The sequence below is a fragment of the Oryctolagus cuniculus genome, chromosome 3 (genome assembly GCF_964237555.1).
Source record: "Oryctolagus cuniculus chromosome 3, mOryCun1.1, whole genome shotgun sequence".
NCBI classification, from domain to species: domain Eukaryota; kingdom Metazoa; phylum Chordata; class Mammalia; order Lagomorpha; family Leporidae; genus Oryctolagus; species Oryctolagus cuniculus.
This window is the reverse complement of record NC_091434.1, coordinates 164,796,508-164,816,135: the sequence shown is the minus strand read 5'-3', so window position 1 is coordinate 164,816,135 and position 19,628 is coordinate 164,796,508. Positions and strand designations below refer to the sequence as shown.

The window sequence follows — 19,628 nt, the reverse complement described above, 5'->3', positions numbered from 1 at the left end:
TTTGCTTGAGGCCGGCGCCGCGGCTCACTAGGCTAATCCTCCGCCTTGCGGCGCCGGTACACCGGGTTCTAGTCCCTGTCTGGGCGCCAGATTCTGTCCCGGTTGCCCCTCTTCCAGGCCAGCTCTCTGCTGTGGCCCAGGAAGGCAGTGGAGGATGGCCCAAGTACTTGGGCCCTGCACCCCATGGGAGACCAGAAGAAGTACCTGGCTCCTGCCATCGGATCAGCGCGGTGCGCCGGCCGCAGCGCCCTGGCCGTGGTGGCCATTGGAGGGTGAACCAATGGCAAAGGAAGACCTTTCTCCCTGTCTCTCTCTCTCTCACTATCCACTCTGCCCGTCAAAAAATTTAAAAAAAAAAAGATTTATTTGCTTGAAAGAGTTACACACAGAGAGAAGGAGAGGCAGAGAGAGAGAGAGAGAGAGAGAGAGAGAGGTCTTCCATCCACTGGTTCACTCCCCAGTCAGCTGCAATGGCCCAAGCAGCGCTGATCCGAAGCCAGGAGCTTCTTCCGGGTTTCCCATGTGGGTGCAGGAGCCCAAGGACGTGGGCCATCTTCCACTGCTTTCCCAGGCCACAGCAGAGAGCTGGATCGGAAGTGGAGCAGCCGGGATCGAACCAGCGTCCATATGGGATGCCGGCACTGCAGGCTGCGGCTTTACCCGCTCCACCACAGCGCCAGAATTTCAAAAAGCCTTGTCAAGCTGCTTCTCTCCCATCCACTCTGTCGCCTCAAATAAGCAGCCCGAGGGGAGGGCCAGGTGCTCAGGTACTCCGGACGCTGCTAATGACGGCACCAGGAAAGGTGTGCGTCCTAGTCGGGAGGTGGATAGGTGTGGGCATCGTGCGCTCCCTTTTCTCGGGGTTCCCCGAGTGAGGCAAGACTGGGCTCTTTTCTTGAAGCAGTTGGCAGGCTTGCCCGCTCCCTCCCCGGGGCTTGTGTGCAGTCCGATGGCCTTGCGTTCGAGATGGAGTCCGTCGGGCAGGTGCGGGGCACGAACAGCAGCCCCACCTGTCTCGCGCGGGCACGGAGGTCTGCGGCCGGCCGGTAGGAGGCGCGCCAGAACCCACACGGGACGCGAGGGAAACCCGGCCCCTGCGGCTCCTCCGCACTCCGGTTCCCTGGAGGCTTTCCTCAGAGCAGCCCAGGAGCACCGGACGGCGAGCGCAGGGCGGGGGTCCTTTCCAGTTCCGCCCAGCAACGATACACCCACCAGCATCTACTGCAATCCCCGACAAGCCCGCGTCGACTGGGGACGGGGGAGGCAGGCGGGGCGTGCGTGGGGCGCCGCGCCGAGGGGCCCGGGAGAGCCCAGTGCCGAGGCCGGGGCCCAACCCACCGCCGGTGCCCCCACCCGCCGCGCTCCGGCCCCTCTCCGGCTCCGCCCCCGGCCGCAGGCCCCGCCCCACGGCCCCGCCCCCGCCCCGGGACCCGTCCGGGCTGCGCTTTACCGCCCGAGCCGGGGCCCGGGAGCCTCCAGGCGGAGAGGCTGCGGCCGGCCCTGCGCCGCGGCCTCCGCATGGAGGGGCCGCTCCCGCCGCCGGCGGAGCCGCCGCTGCAGGGAGGCGGAGCCGCCGCTGTTCCGGAGCCCGGAGCCCGGCAGCACCCGGGACACGAGACGGCGGCGCAGCGGTACAGCGCCCGCCTGCTGCAAGCGGGCTACGAGCCCGAGAGGTGACGCCCAGGGCAGAGCGCGCGGGGCGCATCCGGGGCGGGCGGCCTAGGAGGGCGCGGCGACTCCGTGAACCAGGCGGCCGGCGGGGGCAGGGAGGGGCAGGCCCGCACAGCCTCCCCCTCTTTCCGCCTCACCCGCTAACTAACTTCCAGCCGCCACGCACCTGGGTCTGGAGTTGGGGAGGCAGGCGGGCGTCGTGCCCCCGGTGGCAGGGAGAGGGAGCAGGACGTTAAATCGCCGCCTGAAATCTTAGCCCTGGAGGGAACTTCGCCTCCGCCCTCGACGACATCCGTCGCGAGCGGCTGCCGCGCGCGGGGTGTTCACACGGGGCTTGCTGGGGCCCTGTCCCATTAGCTGCCTCCTCCTTGGCTGTGTCCTCATAGAACTGTCTTCTGTCGCCCTCCAGGCAGGTGTAGGTGTCCAAATGGAACTGCTCTGCCCTCACCACGCGTTGAGGGCTGATGAAACTGCAGGTGCAGCTCACCTCAGGGTCTCTCCAAAGACTCAAGACTCCATGCTGGAGTGTGGAAGGCCATGAGGGGGTCGGAGGCAGAGTGTGTGTGTGTGGGGGGGAGTGAGCTGGGCCCCAGGAAACTGGCTGAAAAGGAGCCCGCGCTAATCTCTGGATTGCATCGCAGCTTGAAATGCAATCCCACTGTATTTCCGGCCCAGAGGATTTGGACTCCTTTCTCTGCCCCATCTGCTGGTGCTTGGCAGCTTGGGGAGGTGACCTGGTAGCTGGGGTGGGGTGTATGGGGGGGTGGTCTGGGGAATTAGCCCCAGGGGTGGCCGCTTATGTAAGAACTTTTACCGGCTTAAGGGGCTGCAAGGTGTAGTCTGGCCCCCTCCCGCTGTGTGCCAGCCTGCCCCTCTAGAATGGACTCAAGCTTGGGCAATCCCTGTCACTCCTCCTCTGCTAGAAATCCAGCCACTGGGGTTCAGGGCCCCAGGAAGGGTGGGGGCAGGCTGGGGCGCCTGGGGTTTGATGGGGGGCAGTTAGAGCGGGTACAGAATTGCAGAAGTTGTCACTTAGAGCCCCAGCCAAGACTAGGCAGGAGCATCCCTTCCCCAGACTGTACTTCTGCATCATGGGGTCACACACACCCCCCATCCTCCACTTAGAGGAGCAGGTGAATGCCTGAGCCCCAGCCAGGTGGTATAATGAGATTCAAAACCCTCTGGCTACACTTCCCCCGGCCTCCACCAACGTGGGCTGTGAGAAGAGGGGGCTTGATGTGAAACCCTGGGTTTGCGTCCAGTGTGGGTGCTCTCTGGTTGTGTCGTGAGCAAGCCGGGCTCCCCACACAGCTCAACAGTGCTACTCTGCGCATTACCTTTTCTCCCTCCTCGAAAGTGTTCTGAAATCTGCTTCAAACGGCCCCAGAGCAGACAGCGACCTCTTGGCTCCCTGTCTGGACCTCGGGGGCCCAGCTGCCCACTGTTGCTGAGGAAGGAGCTTAGAGCTGCTTCCCTCCCCTGGCAGCTGCCAGGTGGGGGAATCCCAGGGGACCCACAGCCCTTCCTGGGGCCCAGGCCCCTGCTTGCCTCTGAGTCTCCTCCCCACGGAGGAAGCAGCTGGGGACGATCAGGAAGAGGGAGGAGGGAAGCTGGGGGTGGGGTGGCAGGCGGAGGTGGGGGGAGGGATTAACAGAGCCACTGGAAAAGGACAGCCTAACCCAGGGCTGAGCCCAGCAGCTTAGAGTAATGAGGAGCCCCGACACAGGTCAAAGCAGGAGTGGCTGGGGAAGGGCGGGGAGGGGACGGGGGTCAGGCCATAAAGTGGGTTATCCCTGGGCAAGTGACCCTCCCCACAGTGGGCCTGGCAGCTTCCTCCCCTGGGTCTCAGTGCTGTAGGCTGGGGCAGATGTCACATAAAGGCCACCTGGAAGGGCAAAGAGGCCAGTGGCTCTCCTGGGCCCCAGCCCTGGTGGGGCCTGATGCGTGCTGTCCCTGCAGCACAGTGACCCAGAGCAGGTCCCTTAGGTTCCTAAAGAGACCAGAGGGCAGCTTGTGCTCTGGGCCTGCGGTTGGCATGATGGCCCTGCCCTACAGCCAGAAAGGTGCCCTGGGCACAGCTCTGCATGGCCAAGGCCTTTTGTTCCAGCTGGTCCCCCTCAGCACACTCCCCTGCCCCAGTGGGCCTGGGACTCCCTGGATGAGCTGTAAGTGCTGACCCCTCCTGGGCCTGCATTCGCTCTGAGGTCTCAGAAGTGTCTGCCCCCCACCGTGAGGGCAAGGGCAACAGCCGTGAGTCTCACCCTTGGCCTCTTGGCCCTGGCTCTGTGGGAACCTTCCCTCCCCTCTGCACACAGATGGAACAGTCTGTTTTCCTGGCAGGGAGGCTGGGCATCCCAGGGAGCCCGGAACCTCCCCTAGGCCTGGCTGCCACCACAGCACTGGGAGGTAAACAAACTCAGGGTCCCCTGGGCTGGGAGGCAGGGCGCTCCTGCCACAGAGCCACCACCACCACGCAGGGAGAGCCCCGTGCCCTGCCTGCCTCATTTCTCCCCTTACTGGAAGCCACAGGGCAGTGAGGAAGCTGCGGGGTCTAGGTGGGAGTCCCAGGCCAGCTGTTGGTCAGAGGCAGCACTGGTCCCACAGCAGGGAGGCTCCGCCCCCGGGGCCACCCTACCTTTCTCCCTCCTGTTTTGAATCCACTGGCACCTAATCTCACTCTCAGCCCCACTGAAAAATCTGGGTTTTGCTGGGCACCCAGGGCCACCCAACTTCTGCTTTGGGAAATTTTCAAAAGTTCCCTAGTCTCTGTCCTCATTGGTATGCACACTTGCTTGTCCAAGCCAGGCCTGTGTGCCCCCCCCCCCTCCACCAGGGCCACAGCCCCTGGCGCCCACACCACACCAGGTTGAGGTCTCGCCCCTCCGCCACCCCACCAGAGCCACAGGCGGAACCCTAACTGGCAATGCACAGATCATGGGGTAAATGTGAGCATTTAAGACCATTTGCAAACTGCATCGGGTTCCAAGGCCACCCAAAGGTCAAGAAGTGTCCTTGTGAAGAATTCCTGTGCCCTGGCAGTGATGTTCAAGGCTGGGGTCGCGGGCGTCTGTTCAGCCCCAGCCTCCTGGGAGCCCTGACCCCCCTGTCTCAGGTGTGCGGGCCTGGGTCAGGATCTGCACTGAGGAAGCGCAAACCATGTCAGAGGCACCCCCCCCGCCCCCGCACACACACGCTCCCACCCCCGTGTGAGGACGAGGGCAACAGGGGGGCTCAGTGGCCTGGGGTGTCCCAGGCTGGGAGGCGTGAGGTGGGAGCTGCCGAGGGGGGGCGTGCCCCGGGCCAGGTCGCGGGGTCGCGGCGCCGCTGCGGGAGGCCTGGGGCGTGCGTGCTGCCGCGCGCAGGGCTCGGCCGGGCCCTTTGTGCGGCGCGGGGCGGAGGCGGCGGCCTCCCGAGGGAGGGGCGGGCGGAGAGGGCGGCGCCCCGGCCGCCCCGCCGCTGCCGCAGCCCCCGCCCCCGGCCCGCCCGGCCCGCGGCGGCGGCAGCGTGGCCGCGGCGCGGCGTCAGCAGCGGCGGCGGCGGCAGCAGCAGCAGCAGCACCGAGAGCGGCAGCGGCGGGGCTGCCCGCGCGGTGTTTATGTCGGGTCTCGGCGGCTCCCAGCAGCATGGCGGACTACCTGATCAGCGGCGGCACCGGCTACGTGCCCGAGGATGGGCTCACCGCGCAGCAGCTCTTCGCCAGCGCCGACGGCCTCACCTACAAGTAAGCGCGGTGCGCGGCCCCACCTGGCTCCGCGCGCGCCTCCGCCGCACCGCGACCCCAGCCGGCCCTGCACGTGCGCGGCTCCCCCTGGCTGACGCCCGCGTTCCCGGCCCAATGCGAGCGGCCGCAGGCTGGGGCGGGAGGGGGTTTGCTGGGGAGGAGAAGGAAGGAGGCCCGAGCGAGGGACAGACGTGGCACAGCGACATCGCGGCTCTCGGTGCTGTGACCCGTTTCTGGGCCGGAGCCGGATCTGGCCTGTGCCTGCCTCTTCTCGTGGGCATTTGGCCACATGGAGGGGCCCTGGGATGGGTGGGAACCAGAGACGTGGGAGTTCTGGGGAGACTTTCCCAGACCTTGGTCCGAGACGCCCTCCCATTGCCAGCCGCACCTGGAAGGCAGCGGAAGCCCTTGGAGCTCCCCGCCGAGGTGGCTGCTGGAGTGTGGTCCCCTAAGAGAGGCCCAGTGGGCGCTTGGCAGGACTCCCCACCCCCAGCCTGTCCAGCCCTCCTTCCGCTGTGCCCCTGCCTGCTCACAGGTTGGTACTGCGTCTCCCAGGCCGGAGCCTTCTCTGCCTGCCAGCTGCAAGCCCACCCGCGTGGAGTTTGGAAGGAGGATGGAGACCTACCTCTGGCTCGCTTTGCCTTTTCCGTGGGCCCTGGGCCAGTTGTGCGGGCCTGGCTGCAGCACTATGTGCCTGCCAGGAAGGAGCCCCGGAACCCCGGACTGGGGCAGAGAGCATCCCTGCCGGGCGCTGCCATCCCGGCCTGGCTGGAGCCTGCGGGCAGTTTTCCTGAGCACCAGACAGGACCCCCTGCTGCGCTCCGCCTGCCCGATCCTAGCTGTGGGGTACACCGACCCCTAGGCAGTGCCCAGAGGCCCAGGCTCCGGCGTTTCCGAGGGAGCTGCAGGAGCCTGGCTGTCTGCAGAGGAGGGTTGCAAAAAGCAGGGGCAGCTGCAGTTCTGTGTCTTTGGTGATGGGAGAGGGACGTTTGCTGTCTTTCACGCTGAGTCCCTACTGGAAACTGTCCAGGGGCACTCAGAGGAGCTTCTCTAGGCCTTGGGGCAAATGAACGATCCCAGTCTCATCTTCTCTGTGGGTTTTCTTTCCTGCACTGGGGGTGGGGGTGGGGGGGACTGCTGCTTTGCATAGCCGGGTTCAGCGTGTTCCCTGAGTGTGGGTCATTTGCTTTTGGGCGTGTCTGTCCAGGCATGCTGAGCCCGCCGGGCCTCGGGCTGTGGCATTTTATCTGGACATACCCCATGAAGGCCTGCACTCCCCCACCGGGCTTCACTGTGGCCGTGGCGCACCCTAGCATTGGCTGGGGTCCTCTGTGCCCTAATGCTCCCCTTTGCCATCCCGGCCGCGTCTGTTGGCTTTTCCGATCCCAGAGCCTGCCCGGTCGGAGCGTGCCCTGCACTCAGCCCCCTGGGGTCCCCTGCATGCTCTTCTGAACCCTCTGTGACTCAGCAGCCCTGTGCCTGGGTGGGCAGCTTGGCTTGTGCTGGGTCACGTTCGTGTTATATATTATGCTACCGAGTTGTTCTCCGGCCCTGTTCGTGTTCACAGAGTGTCTCCTGCATCAAGACTGAGAAGTTTTTCAGGGCAGGCACTGTGTGTGCCGTGTGTGGCCATGTGGAGACTTTGGTATCCCTTGGCAAGGTCTGAGCCCTGAAGGCAGTGAGCATCTCGGGCCACCTGCCTTGGTGGCCCCCGAGGGCCATGGACCCATTGTCTTGGGCTCTGGCTGTCTGGGCTGGAGTCTGCCAGGCAAAGGGGGTTTGCCTTGATGGGGCAGCAGCAGGCATCAGGGGGCCCCTGGCCCCTGCTGCTCCTCTGCCTCCCCACCACCCCCTCACCCAATGCTGCCCCCTTTGCGGCCATCTCCCTGCCAGTAACGCACATGTGTCTGTCTTTACAGCGACTTCCTGATCCTCCCCGGCTTCATCGACTTCATAGCTGACGAGGTGGTGAGTACCTCTTCCTTGCTCTAGGGCAGGGGTGCTGGGGGGGTGGGTGGTGGTGGCAGAGGCGCTGTGGGGGGTGGCAGAGGCGCTGTTGGGGGGCGGACTTGCTGCGGGCAGAGCAGGGGGAGTCTCTTCTCCGGGGTGTGGTGCAGACCGCCTGTGGCTGCCAGAGAAAGCGGCGCATTGCAAAGGGTTGTGCCTGATGGGACAGAGGCTGCTGTGGGTTCTCAGGGGGCTCCGGCCTGGGGGCCTGACCAGAGGGCGCTCTGGGCGGGGGTGGGGGGTGGGGTGGGAAAGGGCCTGGGAGGAGCCGCTTGGCTGTGGCTCCTCATGATGTCAGCTGTAAGGACTGGCTGATGTTGAGAATGCTGAGCAAGGATGCCGTGGAAGCCAGTAAAATCCTGAGACTTTGAATCCAGTGGGCAGACTTGTTCCCGGACCCACAGTGCCCAAGCACTACCAAGAGATCTGGAAGGAGTCGGTTTTGGGCCGAGTCCAAAGAAGTGCAGGGCCTTGCTGTCCAGAAGGGGCTCAGCAAATGAGCCAGACCAATGACCATGCATGTCTGAGCCACTCACAGATGCCAAGGGTATGGGTCATTACGACAGTGGAAGTCACTTCGACAGGAAGTTGGATGGGTCTGTGATGAATTCATAGACATGTTCAAAAATGTCATTCCTAGCCGGCGCCGCGGCTCACTAGGCGAATCCTCCACCTAGCGGCGCCGGCACACCGGGTTCTAGTCCCGGTCGGGGTGCCGGATTCTGTCCTGGTTGCCCCTCTTCCAGGCCAGCTCTCTGCTGTGGCCAGGGAGTGCAGTGGAGGATGGCCCAGGTGCTTGGGCCCTGCACCCCTGGGAGACCAGGATAAGTACCTGGCTCCTGCCATCGGATCAACGCGGTGCGCCGGCCGCAGCGCGCCGGCTGCGGCGGCCATTGGAGGGTGAACCAACGGCAAAAGGAAGACCTTTCTCTCTGTCTCTCTCTCACTGTCCACTCTGCCTGTCAAAAAAAAAAAAAAAAATGTCATTCCTTTGCTCCTGCTGTCCTCGTGGCTGTTTATTCTGGTCTGATTCTCACGGAAGGCCAGCGGGCTTGAGTGTGCCGGGGAAGCTTGTGTGCAGCCGGTGCACAGCCAGAGGTGACCCAGCGTGAGTTTTAGGGAAAATTCAGGCTCTTCTGAACATGGCCCTTTATGACAGCAACCAGGAAGCTTCTTGGTTCAGCTGTTCAGTTTTTCTTTTTAATTTTAATTAATTAGAAAGACAGAGGGGTGGAGAGAGAGAGAGAGAGAGAGAGAGATCTCATCCACTGATTCACTCCCCCAATGCCCACAACAGCTGGGGCTGGGCTAGTCCAAAGGTGGTAACTCAGCCTAGGTCTCCCATGTGAGTGGTGAGAACCCAATTACTGGAGCCATCACCACTGCCCGCCAGGGTCTGCTTCAGCAGGAAGCTGGAGTCAGGAGCCAGAGCCAGAAATGGAGCCCAAAGACTCTGATGCGGGGTGCGGTTGTTGTCATTGGTGTTTTAACTGCCAGACTGCCTGCCTGCCTGCCTGCTGCAGCTGTTCAGTTCAGCAGTAGTTAGAGCTGTGTGCCAGCCCCTGGGCTGGCTGTTAGCCAGAGAAGAGTGGAAAAGACCTGCCTAGCTGTCCAGGGTCTCCTTGTCTATGGCCTTCATAGAAGGCTGCGGGAGCTGATGTTGTGATGCGGTGGGCTAAGCCACCACTTTGTGATACCAGCACCCCATATCAGAGCACCAGTTTAGGTCCTGGCTACTCTGCTTCTTCTTTTTTTTTCCCTTAAGATTTATTTGTTTATTTGAAAGTCAGAATTACAGAGAGAGAGAGAGAGAGAGAGAGAGAGAGAGAGAGGAGAGAGGTCTCCCATCAATGGTTCACTTCCCAATTGGTCACAACAGCCAGAGCTGTGCCGATCCAAAGCCAGGAGCTTCCTCCGGGACTCCCACGTGGGTGCAGGGGCCCAAGGACTTGGGCTGTCTTCTACTGCCTTCCCAGGCCATAGCAGAGAGCTGGATCAGAAGACGAGCAGTCGGGACTAGAACCAGCGCCCATATGGGATGCCAGTGCTTCAGGCCAGAGCATTAACCAGCTGCACCACAGCGCTGGCCCCCTACTCTGCTTCTGATCCAGCTTCCTGCTAATGCACATGGGAAAGCAGCAGCTGTTGACCTGAGTCCTTGGGCCCCTACCACCCATATGGGAGACCTAGATGGAGTTCCTGGCTCCTGGCTTCAGCCTGGCCCAGACCCGACTATTGTGGCCATTTGGGGAATAAACACAGAAAATGTTCCTCCATCTCTCCCTCTATGCTTCTGCCCTTTCAAATGAATAAATACATAAATCTTAAAAAAGAAAAAAAAAAGGCTGTGGCTCTTCTGAGGCATGAAGGGAGAGAAGAAGATAACATTTTCTAGGCTGTAGGGTGAGGGTTCTGAGCCTGGGTCTGTGATAGACTGAAGGGGCCTGTGAACCTCAAAAATCGTGTATAAGGGGTGCGGCCGAGTGTTTTGGAGGCTAGGGTTATTGGCAGCTATCAGTCTGAATCTGAGAGGGGTCAGTGATCTGACCAGATGCGCCATTCCTGGACAGATGACCCCTAGCAAAATGCCTGGGACCAGAGTGTTCTGATGTCAGACTTTTTCGGGTATTGGAATATTTGCATACACATCATGAGGTCATCTTGGGGATGACACCCAAGTCTTTTTTTTTTTTTTTTTAAGATTTATTTATTTGAAAGTTAGAGTTACAGAGAGAGAGAGGGGGAAGTCCTCCATCCGCTGGTTTACTTCCCAGATGGCTGCAATGTCCGGAGCTGGGCAAATCCGAAGCCAGGAGCCTAGAGCTTCCTCTAGGTCTCCAACGTGGGTACAGAGGTCCAAGGACTTGGGCCATCTTTTTTCTTTTTTAAAAAATATTTGTATGTATTTATTTCTCTTTATATATACATAAACATAGATATGCATAAATTCTAGTCTACTAAAAAGTGTACATATGGAGAGAAGGAGAGGGAGAAGGAGAGAGGTCTATCTATAGAATTACCACTTAGGAGAGGACTTGGGCCATCGTCTGCTGCTTTCCCAGTCTACAGCAGAGAACTGGATCGGAAGTGGAGCAGCCGGGACTCAAACCCGCGCCCATATGGGATGCCGGCATTGCAGGTGGTGGCTTTACCCGCTATGCCACAGCACTGGCCCCCGAGACCCGATCAAAACGTGAAATTCACTTGTGGTTGATGTGCACCTTAGACACATAGCCGAGGTCCTTTTATAGGTGTTTTTAGCGTGTTTGCTTTAGACTGTCACCTGGGTCGGGTGTGACGGCTACCACTGTGGCATCACGTTGGCCTTCCTGGGTGTCCAGGAAACAGACTCCCTCCCATGTCTCTCCCCACTCCCGTCACCACCTGCTGCCCGGGGTTTCCCTTATAGCCTCACCCTGACTGAACACATCCTACCCATGCGTCTTGTCTCTGTCATTTTTTAATATTTTATTTGGAGAAGATAGTGACATCAGAGAGAGAGAGGTCTTCCATGCTCTGGTTCAATCCCCAAATGGCTGCAACAGCCCAGGCTGGTCCAGGCTGAAGCCAGGAGCCCCATCCAGGTCTCTTACGCAGTGGCAGGGGTCCAGATACCTGCTCCATCTTCTGCTGCCTTCCCTGACAACACTAGTAGGAAGCTGGATCGGAAGCGGAGCAGCCAGGACTCTCTGATGTGGGCTACTTGCATTGCATGTGGCAGCTTAGCTTGCTGTGCCATGGCGCTGGCCCCTCTGGCATCTCCCTGTCCCAGTAGTGTGGGCTGAGTGAGGCTGGCAGGGACCCCATCGGCCTCTTTGGCTGCCGGATGTCCGGGTGACTGGCGTGTGATCAACCGTGCTCCGTCCCCAGGACCTGACTTCAGCCCTGACTCGGAAGATCACGCTGAAGACGCCACTCATCTCCTCCCCCATGGACACCGTGACCGAGGCTGACATGGCCATCGCCATGGCTGTGAGTCCTGCGCCTGGGTGGGTGGGACCCAGGGGCGGGGCTGAAGAGGGCCGGGGGCCCCTGCTCTGACCTCACTTCCCTTCTGCCACAGCTGATGGGAGGCATCGGTTTCATCCACCACAATTGCACCCCAGAGTTCCAGGCCAACGAAGTGCGCAAGGTCAAGGCAAGTACCAGGCCCAGCTCCAGGAAGATGCCAGGGGCAGCCCCTCCCCTAGCCCTGCGGGCCAATGCCTTCTTTGGTGGTGGCGGTGGGCTCTTGACTGCCCACCCTAACCATGGGGGGCACAGGGCCAAGTTCTCCCTTTCCCCTGGGCCCCTCTGCCCACCGAGCGCCTGGCTCCCTGGGTGGTACCTGCAGGCCCCCGTCTGTCCCCTGCAGCCAGGCAGCCCCATGCTCCGGACTCCCTTGCCAGCCTCTTGTGTGCCCGTCTGCCTGCAGAAGTTCGAACAGGGCTTCATCACAGACCCGGTGGTGCTGAGCCCCTCTCACACCGTGGGCGACGTGCTGGAGGCCAAGATCCGGCACGGCTTCTCCGGCATCCCCGTGACCGAGACGGGCGCCATGGGCAGCAAGCTGGTGGGCATCGTCACCTCTCGCGACATCGACTTCCTCGCGGAGAAGGATCACACCACGCTCCTCAGTGAGGTAGCTGCCGGGCTGGGGCGCGGCGAGGACGGCGCATGGCCTGTGGCCAGGGACCAGAGGGAGGCCTGGCTCCTTCCCTCTCCCCTGCCAACCTGCAGGCCGATCTCCCTGGCCCCACAGGTGATGACTCCGCGGATCGAGCTGGTGGTGGCTCCGGCGGGCGTGACCTTGAAAGAGGCAAATGAGATCCTGCAGCGTAGCAAGAAAGGTACCTGCAGCAGGCGGAGAATTCAACCCCAGCCTGAGCTCTGGTCCGCGAGAGCCCCGGTTTCTGCATGGCCACCCAGGCTGTCCCGGCAGCCGCTCAGGGCCTGGCCCAGGGTCTGAGAAGCCCGGGGAAGCTGGAAAGTGACTCCCGGAGGCCTCGTCCTAGATTTATTTATTTGAAGGGCAGTGTTACAGAGAGAAAGAGAGAGATCTTCCATCTGCTGGTTCACTCCCCAAATGCTCACAGTGGCCAAGGCTGGGCCAGGCCGAAGCCAGGAGCCAGGAGCTTCTTCCAGGTCTCCCACATGGGTGCAGGGGCCCAAACACTTGGGCCATCTTCTGCTGCTTTTCCCAGCCATTAGCAGGGAGCTGGATTGGAAGTGGAGCAGCCAGCATCGCAGGCGGCGACTTTTCCTGCTGTCCCCCAATGCCGGCCCCACCCTTTGTCTCTTCTTGCTTAAAGAAGGGTGCACTCGCTTATTAAAGGCTCAGGGAAGTCTTGCAGTGGGTCATTGGGGCTGTGTATGTAATGTTTCCTGGGTGCCCGTGGGCTACCCTGGGGAGGCTTCCCTAGTTCATACTCTACAGAGGGTTCTTGGTGTTCATCCTGAGCGGGCCCTGTGTTCCTGCTGTGCTCTGACAGGGAGTTTTGACCACTGTGGCCCGTGGCCCAGCAGGTGAAAGGCGGCTAGTGCTCCGCGGCGGCCCCTCCCAGCCTGGCCAGGCCACAGGGCAGGAAGGGCTCTAGGAACCTGCTTGGCTGGGAGGTGCCTTTGCTTCCTGTTCCTTGGGAAGATGTCCAGGTCCCCGGGAACACTTCCTGGGCGGTGCTGCCACCTAGTGGCTGCTTTGGGTACTTGAGTAGAATCCCTGGTCTGGTCCTACCCTGCCACCTGCCCCTTCATCTCACCCCTGCGCTTACCACCAGGGAAGCTGCCTATCGTGAATGATCGGGACGAGCTCGTGGCCATCATTGCCCGCACCGACCTGAAGAAGAACCGCGACTACCCTCTGGCCTCCAAGGACTCCCACAAGCAGCTGCTGTGCGGGGCCGCTGTGGGCACCCGTGAGGATGACAAGTACCGCCTGGACCTGCTCACCCAGGCAGGGGCCGATGTCATAGTGCTGGTGAGGAGGCCACAGTCCCACAGACACAGTCCCCGGTGCCTCTCATTAAACCTGTGACCCTCCCTTGCCGCTCTGGGGCACAGCATGCCATGCCAGGACTGGGAGGGTCCCAGGGATAACCTGGGTCCCCCTAGGAGCTTCCTCACTCCTGATGGGACCCTGATGGTGGTGGCTCCCATGCACCCGGACCCACCCACTTGCCAGGCACCGATGCAGCTAGCTCAGATCCTAGCAACAGGCATTCCCTGTTGTCAGATGAGGGCCCCTAGGCTTACCCGGATTAAGTTATTTGATTGGGTTAGGGAGGTGGTGGGAAAGGACATACCCCAGGCAGGGTCTCCTTGCTGGGAGGCTCAGTCTGTACATTTGTGGTGTTTAACCTTTGGGGGGGAAGCAGGCCCCTTTGAGAATTAGCTTAGAGTTGGCAAGTGCCTTTCTAGAAAAAAGGGCATTTTTTTTTAAAGATTTCTTTTCTTTTTATTTAAGAGTGACAGAGAGATCGTCCATCTGCTAGTTCATCCCCTAAATGAATTGGGCCAGGAGAAAGCCAGGAGCCAGGAACTCCATCTGGGTCTCCCACGTGGGTGGCATGGACCTAAAGCATCCCTCCGCTACTTTCCCAGGCCGTAGCAGGGAGCTGGATCGGAAGTGGAGCAGCCGGGACTCGAACCGGTGCCCATATGGGATGCCGGTGCCATAGGCAGAGGCTTAATATACTGTGCCACAGCACTGGTCCTGAGAATGCACATTCTTAGAATGTTTCTTCTGTGATCCCAGGGGTCCCTCTGCTCAAGCCCCCCCGACCCCCAGCCCCATGCAGACTCAGCATCTAAGCCCAAGCTTTCTGTGCCCTCCCCAGGACTCCTCCCAGGGGAACTCCGTGTATCAGATCGCCATGGTGCACTACATCAAGCAGAAGTACCCCCACCTGCAGGTGATTGGGGGGAACGGTGAGTGCGGGTCCCTCCTGCTCCTGCTCCGTGTCCTTGGTCATCTATAGGAGAGGGTGGGGGCTGGACTAGGGTCCCAGGAAGCGCCTGGCAGGGGGCTCACACACGTCCTCTGCCTCTCACCCCCAGTGGTGACAGCAGCCCAGGCCAAGAACCTGATTGACGCCGGTGTGGACGGACTGCGCGTGGGCATGGGCTGCGGCTCCATCTGTATCACCCAGGAAGGTGGGTGTCGGGAGGAGGATGGGAGGCTGCGCGCGGGGCCTTGCTCTTCTGCACACGCCAGGCGCCTTCCTGAGGTGGTGGGCTCAGGGGTGGCCCAGGCCCAGGCTCTGTCCCACCTGCCAAGTGGGGGTGAAACGGGAGCAGGTGGGTCAGGGGATGGTGGGCTTGGGGTGTGTGGCAGCCTGCTTCTCCCAGTCTGATTGGTGTGACTTGTTGGAAGCTGGCTCAGGGTTTGGGTTCGGTTAAGAGATACTTGACACCCACAGCACCATGTTCTGCAGTAGTGGGGAGGGGGCTCCACTCACACAGGCCTCTCGCAGGCATGCTCCTGAGGCTGGGGGGTGGAGGAGACCAGCGCATGGTGGAACAGTGCTAGGGTCTGACCTGGGGCAGTTGGGTCCTGGCGTGGCCTGAGGGCACACAACTGGGCCCTCTCGGCCAGGTCATTTATCTAGAACACAGAGGGGCCCGCTGGGCCTTCCACACCGGAAGCATCTCCCCTTTTGGTCTTCAGGGGTGCTGCTTTATTTTTATTAAGATTGATTTATATGAAAGGCAGAGCAACAGAGAGAGAGGGAGAGACAGAGAGAGATCTAGCTGCCGCTTCACTCCCTAAGTGGTCCTAACAGCAGCACTGGACCAAGCCAGAGCCAGGGGCTTCATCTCCCACGTGGGTGGCAGGGGCCCAAGCACTTGGGCCGTCTTCTGCTTTCCCAGGTGACCTGGGCCATAAGCCTCGGCTGCTTAAGCTTCCTTCTCCTTTGCTGGCCGCTGTGGTGACGGGCGGGCCCTCTCACCCCGTAACAGCTGTGTGTTGAGTACCTGCTGTGTGTTCTCGGCCTGGGGGTGTGGCCGAGACGAAAACACCAGGCCCCTTCTCTCAGGTGTCCAGCCCAAGGCCATTCCTTGGTGAGTGCTGGTGCTTTAGGACCCCCTGTTAGGGGCCTGGCGCTGTGGCGTAGAGGGTAAAGCCACCGCCTGCAGTGCTGGCATCCCACATGGGCACCGGTTCCAGTCCTGGCTGCTCCACTTCTTATCCGGCTCTCTGCTGTGGCCTGGGAAAGCTGTGGAAGATGGCCCAGGTCCTTGGGCCCCTGCACCCATGTGAGAGACCCGGAAAAAACTCCTGGCTCCTGGCTTTGGATTGGCGCAGCTCCAGCCGTTATGGTCAGTTGGGGACTGAATCAGCAGATGGAAGACCTCTCTCTGCCTCTCCTCTCTCTGTGTAACTCTTTCAAGTAAAATAAATAAATCTTAAAAAAAAAAAAAAAAAGAATAACCCCCTGTTAGACCCTGAAGTCCCAGGGTTCAACGGTTACATTTAAGGAGATGCAAACGGATGGATGCTTCAGAGCTGGGCTTGTGTCAGTGAGGCTGGGGCCGCCGGCTGGTGCTGTGCCCGGAGCCCCCCACCCCCCGAATCCTGTGCAGTGCTGCTGCTGGTGGAGTGGCCCAGTTCCCTGGTGTCCCTGGCTGGCCAGCAGCTGACAGGCGCGCCACCCAGAGTGGAGGCAGGCAAGGAGAAAGGGCTGACCCTGTGTGCCCCCTCCTCCCCCAGTGATGGCCTGCGGGCGGCCGCAGGGCACTGCGGTGTACAAGGTGGCTGAGTACGCACGGCGCTTCGGTGTGCCCGTCATAGCTGATGGCGGCATCCAGACCGTGGGCCACGTGGTCAAGGCCCTGGCCCTTGGAGCGTCCACAGGTGAGGGGCGGGGCACATGGTGGGGCGGGGGAGGGAGGGCTGGGAGCTGGCAGGGGCCGGTGACGCTGACCTCCCCCTGCCCACCTCCGGACCCTGCAGTGATGATGGGTTCCCTGCTGGCGGCCACCACCGAGGCTCCCGGCGAGTACTTCTTCTCGGACGGCGTGAGGCTCAAGAAGTACCGGGGCATGGGCTCGCTGGACGCCATGGAGAAGAGCAGCAGCAGCCAGAAGCGCTACTTCAGGTGCCGGCCCTCCCCACGCCCCACCCCCCGCCAGCCTCCACCCAAACCCCTTCCCCAGAGGACGCCCCATGCTCGCCTGGCAACCGAGATCCAGGGCGAAGGGGGGAGAGCCAGGACCAGACCTGGGCCCCCCCCCCCCGATGCCAAGGCCCTTCTGCGTGGTCGCCCCTCTGCTGGCACCTCCCACACCCAGCAGTGGGGAGGGGTCTCGCGAGCCTGGGGCTGTGAGGCTGAGTCTCCCCCCACTCCGCGCAGCGAGGGGGACAAGGTGAAGATCGCGCAGGGTGTGTCAGGCTCCGTCCAGGACAAAGGCTCCATCCAGAAGTTCGTGCCCTACCTCATTGCCGGGATCCAACATGGCTGCCAGGATATCGGGGCCCGGAGCCTGTCCGTCCTGCGGTGCGTGCCAGGCCTGGCGGGGGCCGGGGCGGAGGGGAGGCGGTGCCCGGCTCCATCCTGTCTCTCTTTCCCCAGCCCAGGTGCCCCTGACCTGTTCCCCTCCCGCCCCCCCTGCACCGCCTGCAGGTCCATGATGTACTCAGGAGAGCTCAAATTCGAGAAGCGGACCATGTCAGCCCAGATCGAGGGCGGCGTGCACGGCCTGCACTCGTAAGTGTGGCGGCCGCTGGCATTAAGGGCTGGCCCTGGGCCAGGCAGGTGGCACCCGGGGCCAGAGGCCAGGCTGAGGTTCCAGGGACCCCATGGACGTCACCCTCTCCCTCCGCTCCCAGCCCACTCTGTGGCCGCCCAGTGCAGACAGGCCCCTCCCCTCCGCTCAGGAAGCTTGGTGGCTGGTGGCTGGTGGCTGGTGGCAGGGGACTGGTGGCGCTGGACTCTTGCTGATGGTGGCCCCGGCCAGGCAGGGCACATGATGGGGGCAGGAGCCCCCTGGAGGGAGAAGAGCAGAGAGACGGATACTAGGGCCGGTGCTGGGGCGACCGTGGGCGGGGGCAGTGCCAGCTGGCAGCAGTAGTGGCAGGCATGTGTCCCAGCTCCCCAGGCCTAGGCGGGCGTCTAACCTGTGTCTCTTTCTGCCCCGCCCTCCCGTAGCTATACCTTTCTGCCGTGTAAGTAACCTCGCTGCCCGGGCCAAGCTTAGAGTAGAGCAGGGGCAGTCCGGGCGGGGCCTGGGCTGGGAGGGGTGGGTGCTGGGGTGGGGACGGAGCCAGGGACAACCTTGGGACGTGGGCCCTGGGACTGGGCCCTCCTAGGCCCGCATCCTCAGCACCACGTGGAGGCAGCCAGCAGTGCCTCCTCTTCCCGGTGCAGGGAGGTGCCCGTGGTCAGAGGCCTGAGATGGCCCCATCGACCACCAGTGGCCTGGGCGCCTCGGGGTGGCGATGCGGGCGACAGAGGTTCGGCTCCTGGTGTGAGCTACTTCGTGGGCTGTGCCTTCCCGGGCCCCAGCCCTGTCGGCTCAGGTGTGGTGGTGGTGGCCCTGGCTCGGTTCTCCGGGGAGGCCCAGCAGCCCAGGGCCAGCTCACTGCCTTCCTCCTGGCCCTGTGGCCTGCGAGGCAGCGGCTCAGCAGCTCTGCCCCGCCTGTTTCCATGGGACCCTGGGTGAGGGCTTTAGGGGAAGGTAGCAGGGTCCAAACGCCCACTCTGGGCCACCTCTTGCCTTGTCCCCACAGTTACGAGAAGCGGCTGTACTGAGGACAGCGGCGGAGGCCGGGGCGGGGGCGGGGGCGTGCCCCCGGGCCCCCCTTCCAGCGCGGCCTCCCTCCACGGCTGAGCGGTCCACAGATTTGCACTACGGGTTCCCCAGCTCCTTTCCCGGGCGAGAGGAAGGCGGCCCTGAGGGGCTCTCCCCCTAGGCGCCCCCCGGGGTGTGGGGGCCCTGCCGGGCGGGCTGTCAGGGCCCTGTGCCTGTCTCAGGTCTTTCTCGCTGCAGCCTGCGCTGGCCCGGCTCCTGCGCCTGGGGCCTCCTGGCTTCTCCCGTAGGGCACCTCCCTCCCTGCCCCGCCCCAGGAAATGGTGCTCTCCTGGCCCTGCCCGCTACGCCGTGGGGGCACTTCCGGGCTCCTGACCAGGCTAGGGGGAGGTCTCTGCCCCCTTCCCCTGCCCTGCCCTGTCCCTGGCCCTGGGGAGGAGGCTGCCTGGCTTCCTGACTCGCCACCATCCCCAGGGCACCGGTCCCGCCCTCTCCTCTCAGCTGCAGTTGAAGGCTTTAACTTTGCACACTTTGGGGTCACAGTTGCATCATTGTATATTAAATAATCGGAATAAATCAAGCAGGTCTCAACGCGTCCGCCAACCTGTCTGTGTCCCTTGGCCACTGAACGGCTGGCCCCCATCAGAGCCAGGCCGGAGGTGCTTGGCCCAGCCTTCCCAGCGGGAGACTAAGGAGGTCAGGAACTTGCGGAGGTGCAGCTGCATGGTGGGCCTGTGCCCACACTGGCAGCTCCCCCAGCTGGGCAGTGTCACAGCAGGGGGCCAGCAAGGCTGTAGGACCACCATCGTCAGGGCCCTCCCGGATGGCTGCCAGAGGGTACCACCGCACCTTGCAGTGCTGGCTGGCGTAGCCCCGGGCATGGGTGGAAGTGCAGTGTGGTGGTATCAGCTGGGCACGGCTGTGGGTGAGCTCCCACCCTTGAGATGCAGTTCGGGCCCCAAGCCCTGCAGGCGCAGACAGCTCCACCCCTTGGGCTGCCGCATACCTGCTGGTGTCCAGGGCTCTTGGGACAGTCACGCTGCTGTCCTGTGCCTCTGTGGTGGCTGGGCATGGGCATGGAACCGTCTGCCGAGCAAGGCAGTTGGCCTGGGAGGCAGGCAGGAAGTGGAGATGGCTAATGGAGATCTGGAGACACCCACGATTCCTGAGGGAGTGTCACGCCCCCTGTTGGCTCTGTGCCCATAGCTGCCCTCCCCCAGGTTCCATCTGATGGGGTGGGGGAAGGGCACTTGGGCAGGGCCAGCCTTTCACATGGTATTTTCCAGCTTTGTGACGAGGTGGACAGCAGGACATGGTCAACTCAAAGCTACTGGCATGGGTGTGGCTCGGGAGCTTCCCCAGAGGCCTTGGGACCCTGGAGTCTGTGGTCTCAGTGAGCACCTGCCAGTCCACAGTGACCCAGCTTGGGGGGAAGAGGGTACCCAGGTCCCAGGAGGGGGGACCCAAAGTGAGTGCACGTTACCTGGTTGTCCTGTCCACT

The 19,628-nt window shown here is 62.3% G+C and overlaps 1 protein-coding gene across 5 annotated transcripts; it reads left to right on the top strand.

Moving 5' to 3' along the window:
- Positions 1-1,431: 1,431 nt before the first annotated feature.
- IMPDH1 (inosine monophosphate dehydrogenase 1) lies at positions 1,432-18,718 on the top strand. Of its 5 annotated transcripts, none has more exons than XM_070071580.1 (16): positions 1,432-1,673; positions 5,294-5,392; positions 7,312-7,360; positions 11,270-11,371; positions 11,463-11,537; positions 11,814-12,020; positions 12,141-12,228; positions 13,156-13,355; positions 14,215-14,305; positions 14,435-14,530; positions 16,089-16,232; positions 16,332-16,476; positions 16,732-16,875; positions 17,002-17,085; positions 17,527-17,543; positions 18,108-18,718. In XM_070071580.1, the coding sequence occupies exons 1-16, from the start codon at positions 1,519-1,521 to the stop codon at positions 18,206-18,208; spliced, it is 1,797 nt and encodes a 598-aa protein (XP_069927681.1). In that variant the 5' UTR covers positions 1,432-1,518; the 3' UTR covers positions 18,209-18,718. The 5 variants fall into 5 exon arrangements, with proteins under 5 accessions (XP_069927681.1, XP_069927680.1, XP_051705727.2 ...); XM_070071579.1 differs by having other exon boundaries at positions 5,291-5,392; XM_051849767.2 differs by lacking the exon at positions 17,527-17,543 and adding an exon at positions 2,029-2,124 and having other exon boundaries at positions 5,291-5,392.
- The last annotated feature ends 910 nt before the right edge of the window (positions 18,719-19,628 follow it).